The sequence below is a fragment of the Diadema setosum genome, chromosome 1, assembly GCF_964275005.1.
Source record: "Diadema setosum chromosome 1, eeDiaSeto1, whole genome shotgun sequence".
NCBI classification, from domain to species: domain Eukaryota; kingdom Metazoa; phylum Echinodermata; class Echinoidea; order Diadematoida; family Diadematidae; genus Diadema; species Diadema setosum.
Window position 1 is genome coordinate 29,713,272 of NC_092685.1, and position 9,615 is coordinate 29,722,886.

Sequence of the window (9,615 nt, forward strand, 5' to 3'; positions counted from 1 at the left end):
TTGTCCACTCATACGTCATATCCTCTAGTAGTCTCCTCATCCAGCGGTTCCAACACCAAAACTTAAAAAATTCATAACTTTTGCGTCGATTGTCCGATTTTTCTCAAACTTTCACTGATGTGTTCTACTAATGTTGCTGCTTTCACTCAATCCACATTGCTCTTTGGGTTTATGACCTTCCCTTTAACTACAAACCAGATTTGGTTCATTCCGTATGCCGCCTTCTCTACATGATAAGAACTCCTGTACAATCACTCTGTGAAGGGATTGTAAGAAAAAAGATACATTGAAGAGCACCATTTGGCTTTGATTTAAAAAAAAAAAATCCAGCATGTCATATCTATATCGTGATGGCGCGAAAGTATAGAACAGTGTGAAGAAATCATTGAGTACATTTTACACTGAATAGAGAGAATTTTCTAGGACACTGAAAGCGCTTCTGATCCTATTCCCTGAGAAGGCAAAATAGTCCATATCCATTTATTTGTGTTTCCTTTGAGAGACCTGCACATTTTTAATGGGCTAATCCATGTCGTTATCTGACATTTTATTACTATAATGGGAAACATTTTTGTTTTAAAGAATGATAATATCTGCCATTTGATTTCACTGCATCATCATTTCATTTGCACACATTGGTAATTTGTGATGTGTTGAAAAATTAAATGAACCTTGAATTTACTTGACATTTAATTGAACTAAATTGCATATTGTTGTCTCTGTCGTTGCAAATAATGATATCAGTTGTTAGTGTGGGGATTTCATCTCGGGAGGGGCAGCCAGGAAACAATATCTAAAAAGTGCCTAAATTTCTAAACGTACTTTCCATTTTCCCTCCTAATGTTCACAGTGTGTCACTAATATCTTTCTGCATTCGCTTTTGGGGAAACTTCCCGCTTTGAAGCTAAAATACATTGTATATAGTTACTTGTCCATGCTGTCATTTAGTTGTGCGGAACCCGCAGAACAGGATGAAAAGATGTCAACACTGTTAATGCCCGATTGATATCAATCCGGAAGCTCTTGTTAATAGCCAAAAATCTGACAGACTTGAGCAGAAAGATTGGCAAGTGACACAAACGGATGTCCAGTGAACTGTAAGCATTTCTGTCTATCGAAATCACGGAAGTGCAACCAAGGGGGGAAAAAAGTTGCAAAGTCCCTCCGAATTGATAAGTCTAGTACACCCTCATCCGCAGTGGTATAGTCATAGTTTGCGAACATTATTTTTTTATCAATACAAGACTGTTTGCTGGTACAGTATTCAGCGTCCCAATCACGAAGTGGACGAGGCGTACTTTCATGACTATTATACGATTACACGTGTGGAGGAGCGAGGGCGTGAGCGAAGGAAAAAAGAATAGAGAAATATGCCGGGAGCACAGAAAAGTGGATTTTGGAGTGTGAAATCTGGAATATTTCTTCTTCCTCCATCATATCGCGATGAGAACATATACCCGAGCCCAGAGATGCGTGATAAACTGCAAGCCAAAGGATTCGGTAAGTTTAGAACAGTGGAGGCGAGTCCTAATTTCTGATCGGCGTAATCAGAGTTTGACATGCAGTTTCTAGTCACCGGCACGATGTCCATTTGTATCTCGTTGGTGGGCTGCGAGTCCGTGGATATAATCCAGAACCTAACTCTTTCTGTCTCTTTTTCATTATCCCTCTTTTCCAAGCGAGAGCATCATGTTGGACCCCCTTCTCTTATTGCCTTAACGTATTGTATCATTGGTTGCCAAAGGGTCAAGCTTATATTATTGACAACCGTTCTGTATGGTACTTTATAACTCATGTACTATGTGTAATAAAAATTGTTGAAATTGTAGAAACTTCAATTTTGTGAGTATCATATTTGTATATATTATGTTTGATTGCACTGCTAAAAATATTGTAAATGATGCCATACAGAGAATAAATCAAATCAAATCAAATCAGACACCAGATTTGCACTGCATGAATAAGTTGATATACAATGATGCTGCACACCTCCACGGGGTAGAAATTAGAATTTCTGCCCGGGATTTCTGACAAATATCCGCATTTTTATCATACGGTGGACGCTTTATGTGCGTATCTTCTTCTCCTTTCGTAAGTCCCCCCCCCCCCATATCTTTCTCTGTGTACCTTCCACATCTCTTTCTCTTTCGATTTCCATATACATTTGTGTTATGCACTGGTACTGGTACATTGTAGTTAATTTTTGCAGCGTTGTCCGTATAGAACGCCGGGGATTCCCCGCATCCGGGGTTACGAGGACCAGACTACTCGGTGGCGTTACCTGCTGGTCGTCTACGTACAATGCCATTGTTGCTGCGTACATGCAGGAGGTGGGATCCCATCTCCCTGGTACATGTAAATACTTTGGTCAATATCATACCAGGGAGGTGGGATGAGACTCATCCCACCTCCCTGATCATACGGAGTCGCGTATATACTGTGTATCTCTATACATAAATCAGTATACAGATACATGTATATTACATTGAAAGATTCAAAATATTTCGTTAGGTCATCCAATAAACCAATTTGTCAAGGTTGGAAAGGTTAGGCCTGTGTTTCTGCGTGGGTGTGTGTGTGTGTGCATGTGTGTATGTGTGTGTGTGTGCGTGTGTGTGTGTGTGTGTGTGTGTGCGTGTGTGTGCGTGTGTGTGTATGTGTGTTGGTGGTCGATTAAAAAATCATATTTCACACTTTTACTCGTAAAGGACCTAAGCTTTGGTTTCGTCGTATACTCACTAATAAGCCAGTTCACAGTTACAATCTGAGCATGTGCAGATAAAGTTCATTGCAGACCTTCTCTTGAAATGGATTTGCAACTGAGGTATTCAAAACCTAGATAGGGCTTCTTGACAACTGTGCTGTAAATGAACCAGGTGCAGATTGGTATTTACAGGTGAATGTGCATTCTTTTCAGCAACATTAACAAAAGCCATTCATGCAGAACTGACATGTAAATTAACACTTCCTGCAGTGCTGCTTTCAACTGCTCTTGAGGACTATTCCATGTTTTGCAAAGTCTCTGGTTGGAGAGGTCATTGCAGACTAGTGCTAACTGTGAACTGGCTTATAGCCTTGTGTTCCTTGTTGATTCGCCCTGATATCATTGCATAGTTTTATGGCAATACTTTTGTCTTTCATGTATTCAATTGTAATCCGATGATTTTGATGTCTTTTGTCCAGTGATTTGTATTGTATTTGATGTTGTTTTTTGTGAAATATGAGAATGATTTCAATTCGATTCAGATCAATTTGAAAAATCTGCTTGCTTGTAAAGTGTCCTATCACTCTGAGATGCCATGAAAGAGAGTATGTACTATATCTTCACAAAAATAAAGACCCTGTTTAGACCCTTATCAGTTCAACTCAACAACTATACAGCAAACAACAGTGTAGACCTACTTCCTATTCAGAATATTGTTTGTGATGCCTTTTCTTTCCATTGCCCCTCCGTCATTAATGCAAAGTAACAATATTCGACATTGGAAAATTATATAGAAGATTACGTAGAAGAGTGTCCCCCGGATTGTCCTTCGGACTGGACATGGAATGGAGGTCTTGAAAGAGTCACAACCCCTGACGTCGTATAATTATAAAAGATTCAGGTCTCGCTTCATTCATTCATCGCAAAGAGCAGGGTGTCCAATCAGGTGAAGTGACCCGCCTTGTATAATACAAGCAACTAGACCCCATGGAAGACCAGCTGGCGCAGCTGAATTATGGGCAATCCAGCCATCTTGTGAAATGGAAAATGAAAACAAGCAAACAGTCAAGATCAATATACAGTTATACACGATATTCAACACATACGTAAGCTAACACGAAGAGCAAAATATTGTCGTGCAACATGAAATAAAGCGCTTTATAAATTTTGCTGCTCATTGAGTGATGTATAGCAGTCGTGCAGAGGGGTGCAGCGAAGTGAGATGAGTGTTATGCTATGGGATGAAGTTGATCTGTGAAAGGGCGTCGGGAACACTGATATTTAATGTAATGGCCGTATATAAACTCATGTCTAGAGTAAGTGGATACATGATGGTATGAATAAGCAAATAATCAACGTTGGTGAAGGTGATGGGACAAACTATCACTTCCGAGGCGATCTGGATGTAGCTATCTTTCCGAAGCGCAGCTGAGGAAAGATAGCGTACACATTTCAGATCGCCGAGGAAGTGATAGTTTGTCTCATTGCCTGAAACTAAAAGTTGATTATTTGCTTTATATTCCACATCTAGGATCCTAGATATTCCCATTTTGTTCCACATCTGAAACCGTTTTAGCTGTCTTTAGGTATCCTCAAGGCTTAGGCTACGTAGTTCACTTTAGACGTAAGCCCGTAGATGACAAAGCAACGAATTTGCTCCGCGCCCCGCGCGTGGCCGACACCGAAATAAAAGTGCGTTGCACTGTGGTCTATCACCTTGACCCGGGTCAAACGATAGACCACAGTGCAATGCACTTTTATTTCGCGCGTACTCAAAACTGTAAGTTATATCACGCGTTAGGACTGTGTGGACTAAGAGATTAGCGAAACAAAATGACTATCATCATAGAGTGTAACGAACTTTTCTTCTCAGGTGATGTGATGTGCAAAACTACGCTTTATCACGTGATCAGTTTTAGACCAATCCTGTAGACAGATTCTTAGTATGTGGAGTATAATATCAAATATCTATTTACGTATCAGAAGAATATTGATAGTGCTACTAGTGGAAGTCATACGACTCACTATATAATTGCCTTTGGTCGATTCTTCATGCAGGTTGTTCAATCGCTGATCTTCAATCCCTATCAGAAAGAAGCTGTTTAATTAAAGGAGAATTCCGGCTGATTTTCAGACTTTTACATTTGAACAACTATAAATCGGTTATACTGGGTACAGAGTTTCATAATTTGTAGTGATTGGGATAAGGAATAAAAATGTTTTCAAAATTATTCATAACAAATCACAATGAAGAAGGATGGTGGCATAACAGCTTCACCATGAGAATGCATAAGTGGAGGCTCAAGTAAGCAGAACAAAAGAAGAACTTGGCATGCATAAATTCTACACGTGACCTTAAGTTAAGCAAGCGGTATTGTAATGGGTTACATTGCTACATTTCTGAAATGATGCGAGCCTCCTACTCGAGCATTCTTATGGTGAGCCCCCACTCATGCCTTCTTATGGTGAAGCTGCTATGTCAGCATCCTTATTCAGTGTTTGTTTTGGGTTTTTCAGAGTATTGGTTTCTCTGCTCAAGGACCATAATTAATTCCACAAATCTAAACACGGATCTGTCGATTTATGTACTTCATGATGTGAAATTATGAAATTCGCCCGAACTTTCCCTTTAACTATAAGTTCTTTTTTTTTAATGATGTTCGCAGGAACTTGCTCCTTTGAGAAAGGACTTGACCGCGCCTGGACCCGCGACGAACTGGAGGAGAAAATCATCGCCAAATACCCGCGACATGCAAAACTCCTACGATCCACCGGGATACTCTTCGCCAAACTGGCTTCAAGTTCCAAGAAGATCGGCGTCCACCGCTTCTCGCCCTGCCAGACCGTGGCAGACCTGGAGACTATGCATGGGAATGGAGTCTTGGTGCTCCTACCTAGGGTAGGCCTGGAACAATGCTGTCGCCATTCAAACATAATGCGTTTTACTGTAATTTGAAATAGAATAGCCTTTTCACGGGATGTCTCTTTGAGTAGGCGAATGGGGATGTGTTATATTCTCAGTATTGTTGTGTTTGTTTTTACTGTATTCATTTGTTGCGTCTCGGTTTTTTTTTTGTGTGTGTGTGTGTCCATTCGCTTAGTTTTCAGCAGACGCAAATCTAGTGTATTGGAAAACAAGTAAGATGATTTGTTAGTAGGCTGATCACTACAATTTATTTTTCAAAATGAGCCCAGCTGATGCCAGATGCCGAGTTAATATAGATCCAATGGCGAGTGACATAAAGAAAATGGTCAACAAGTATTGCAAACGTGCTTCGGAGTAATTCTAACCTAGCCATTCAAAGTGCCCTCTCTTATTTGGCCAATTTTATGATTCCCATGTACCAGTGGCATCGATGGCATGTCATCAATAGGAAATTGAGGTGATTGGGGGGGGGGGGAATTACCGCTCTGTCAAAAACACAGAGAAAAAAAAAAACCAACCTTCATGTAATTCAAACTAACAACAGATAAACAAAGAAATCCGCCATGGATTTTTTTTTTGAATTTCACATAATTTTATAGTATCTTTGGGTGGAATCATCGATTAATCTACTTGACCATTCATTTCTTCATCTCTTCATTTGTTCTTTATCAATTTACTAGTTTTATTTGCTTTCCTACCAAAGGGACCATGAGGTAGATGCCATCCTATCATTTATGTGAAGGTTCATTTTTTTTTCACAATCAGTCAAAAATGTACCATGTGTTGAGACTTTAGCCTGTTGAGGACCTGCAAGCTTCATCAGGGGGCATTTCATGAAGCGTTTTGGTCGGATATTTTTCTTACAAACTGTTACAAGCTACTGAAATCTTTGCATCTGATTGGCTGATAGCAAATTTGTCCGACAACTTTGTCGGACAAAATGCTTCAGGAAATGCCCCATCCCCCCCCCCCCCCCCGATCTTGCTGTGTGCGAGCGAAGTTCTCTCGCTAGCCAACGTAGCTGGCGCTCGTTGAGAGTCCGCTTGTCCGAGAGACTGGGATAGTATGGTGAAAAAGAGTGTGAAATGCCCGTAGACGGTATTGCCCCACGTCCCTGTTCTTTTGTTTTCCCTTGTTCCTTCCGAATGTAGAAGGCCTCCTTACCCACCGTGTGGGTTTGGTTGAGTCACATGCAGGGATGGAGCTCTTTTCCAGTGTGGTGAAAAAAAAAAAAAAGCCTTCAGCGCAGGCCTTATCCACACTCCCCAAAAGAGAATGCATCGGCAATGTTTTCAGGAGTCACCTCCTGGGTTAAAAAAAAAAAAAAAAAAAAGTGGGGGAGGCCCGAAGGGGTACACACTATGTATTCCTATGTAAATAATTGTGAACAGGGGATGGGGGTGGAGCGAGCTCCCTCGGCACCCCCACCGTCTCCCCCCGCCCCCCCCCCCCCTCCTTCCCAGTTCCGGTGGCCCTACCTTTCTTTTTTCCTCTTGTGAAGTACGAGGATTCGCTGGCGTCGACTTCCTGTTGGTATTCTTTTTTCCTGGTTCCAAGTCTTCCTGCTGTCTCTCCGATGTAACAACTCTTGCAGCCATCACACGGAACTCGATAATCGAGCCATTTTGGTCATCAGTAGATCTCTTGTCTTTGCCATGAACCAAGAAATTGAGAAGTTTGTTACGTGGTTTCACGGCAGTAGAGATGCTATACTTCTGGAAAGTCGTTCCCTCGCACCGGCCGGAGCCCTTCCTGTCTCGGACTCTCAACGGGCGCCAGCTACGTCGGTTAGCGGAAGAACTTCATTCCTGCAGTCAAGATCGGATGCAGCTTGCAGATCCGTTGCAGGCGAAAGTCTCGTCACAAGGCTAAGTTTTGACTGATTGTGAAAAAATGAACCTCTACATAATTGCAATCAGATGAATCGCCCTGTCATTCTTCAGTAGATGAATGCATAACACACTTTTTTTCACAAATTAGACTTGAATAAAAAAAAAATGCAATGTTTATTTCTCGTCGATTGATGCCATCACTGTTTTATTAGTCTCCGTTGCGTCAAATGCTTGATTAGCAACACACAAAATGTTTTGTACTAGTTTTTACTATACACATACCTTCACGTCTTCTCATCAACAGCCTCCAGATGTCGTTCAACAAGACCTTGCGCGTCTCTGGGAATGCGACGGCATTATTATAGGCCATCTCAACTGCCAATCTCTGCCTCCAAAAATTGACGAACTTCGGTTGCTGCTATTCAGGACTAACGTAGACATAATGACGCTAAGTGAGACGTGGCTAAGGAACGGCAACAGGGAGGCAGACTTCGAGGTGGCTGGTTACGAAATAATCGAGCGGCGAGATGGGAAGCCCAACTCAGAAAACCGTCCACGTGGAGGGGTCATGGTGTACGTCAAGGCAGAGTTGGCAGAGAGATGCAAGTGCCTGAACTGTGACCCTAGCCTTGAGATGGTATGTGTTGAATTAGACCTTGGTCAACCTGCGAAGCAGACCGCCGCCAAAGGCAGAGCCTCAGCAGCAGCAGCGGCAGGCGCAGCTGCGAGGCACACTGATAAGTGTGAGCAACGCAAGGCACTTCGAATCCTCGACGTTTACGTCCCCCCTGGAACACGCGACCAGATTGCGGCTTTCGAGAAGTTAGTAAGTAACATTCACGAGCTAAAAGCCCACGAGAAATGTGGACTCTTGAACAAGCGAGACGCATCCGCAGATGTTGTGAAGAGAAAGGGGACAAAGTCTGCTGCCAGCAAAGATGCTGGCGGTACTACCAAAGACAGCAGTGCTTCCACCAAGGGAAAAACATGCCGATGTAAGACAAACTATGTTGTACTCGGAGATTTCAATTTCGACATGAAGCTTGCCGACGCAGCAGCGGCGCAAAGATCCACAGTAGAATCAAAACTACGAACTCTAAAAGGGATGGAGGAAAGCTGTCAGCTAAAGCAGCTGATCAAGGATCCAACTAGAACGGAACGCAGAAGATATTCAAGTAAGGGAGAGGACAATGTGACTGAAAGCATCATCGACTTGATTTACACCGACAACCATACCAAAGTCAAGTCGGGCGTCGTTCGTGTTTCCCTCAGCGATCATTTCATGGTGTATTGCTCGCTGACTGTCCCTAAGAGGAACTGTACAGGTGGGGCACCCGTCGGGAATCGGGATCAAGAAGCTCTCCGGAAATTTTCTTCCCAGTATCCAAGATCCAAGATCAACAAAAATGTCTTTCAGTTGATTAAAGATCGCGACTTGGCCCACGCGAACAAACAATGGGACGAGTATGATAGACTACGTCATGAGGTAAAGAGGTTGACCTGAGTGATCATCAAGCTGGAAAGAGTCAAGTAGTAATAGAACTCTCCTTAGAGATAGCGCTAGGTCATCGCTTATTTGGTGGACAATCATAAGAATAACGTTGCCATCCCCTCGTCATTCGAATCTTTTAATTAGATCATCTCAAAGTTGTTTAGATTCCATATTATTTACTGAAACATGCTCCACTCGAATTGTCCTTTTTTGTCATTGTGATAAACATGATCAATAGACCTTAGTAAAGCATAATTATGTTCCTGTATTCGTTTTGAAGTGAGAGTTACACAGGCCTAAATGTTATTTCTCCCATGTTGGGTGTGTTGCAGAAACGTCTAGTCTTCAAAGTCAGTGTGTACAAGAAGAGCCACGAGTCCATTAGTCATACAGCCCACGAGTCATACAGCACATGATTTCGACACTGGCCAAATAAGGCCCATGAGTTCGACATTACAACACGGGGCTTATTGTGTCGGTCTCGTAGGCTTTGTTTGCCGAGTTTCGAACTCATGGGATGTATGATTCGTGGGCTGTATGACTCATGGGCTATATGACACATGGTGAGTGTCACATGGTGAGTGTCACATGAAATTCGTGAATTTAAAACATGTACTTTCAAGTTTATATGTGTCATAAGCTACTACAAACCTGAAAGCTG

The 9,615-nt window shown here is 42.2% G+C and overlaps 1 protein-coding gene across 1 annotated transcript; it reads left to right on the forward strand.

Moving 5' to 3' along the window:
- Window positions 1-1,370: 1,370 nt before the first annotated feature.
- LOC140229481 (uncharacterized) lies at window positions 1,371-8,966 on the forward strand. The gene is made up of 3 exons (XM_072309736.1): window positions 1,371-1,500; window positions 5,371-5,603; window positions 7,767-8,966. The coding sequence occupies exons 1-3, from the start codon at window positions 1,371-1,373 to the stop codon at window positions 8,964-8,966; spliced, it is 1,563 nt and encodes a 520-aa protein (XP_072165837.1).
- Window positions 8,967-9,615: the final 649 nt, after the last annotated feature.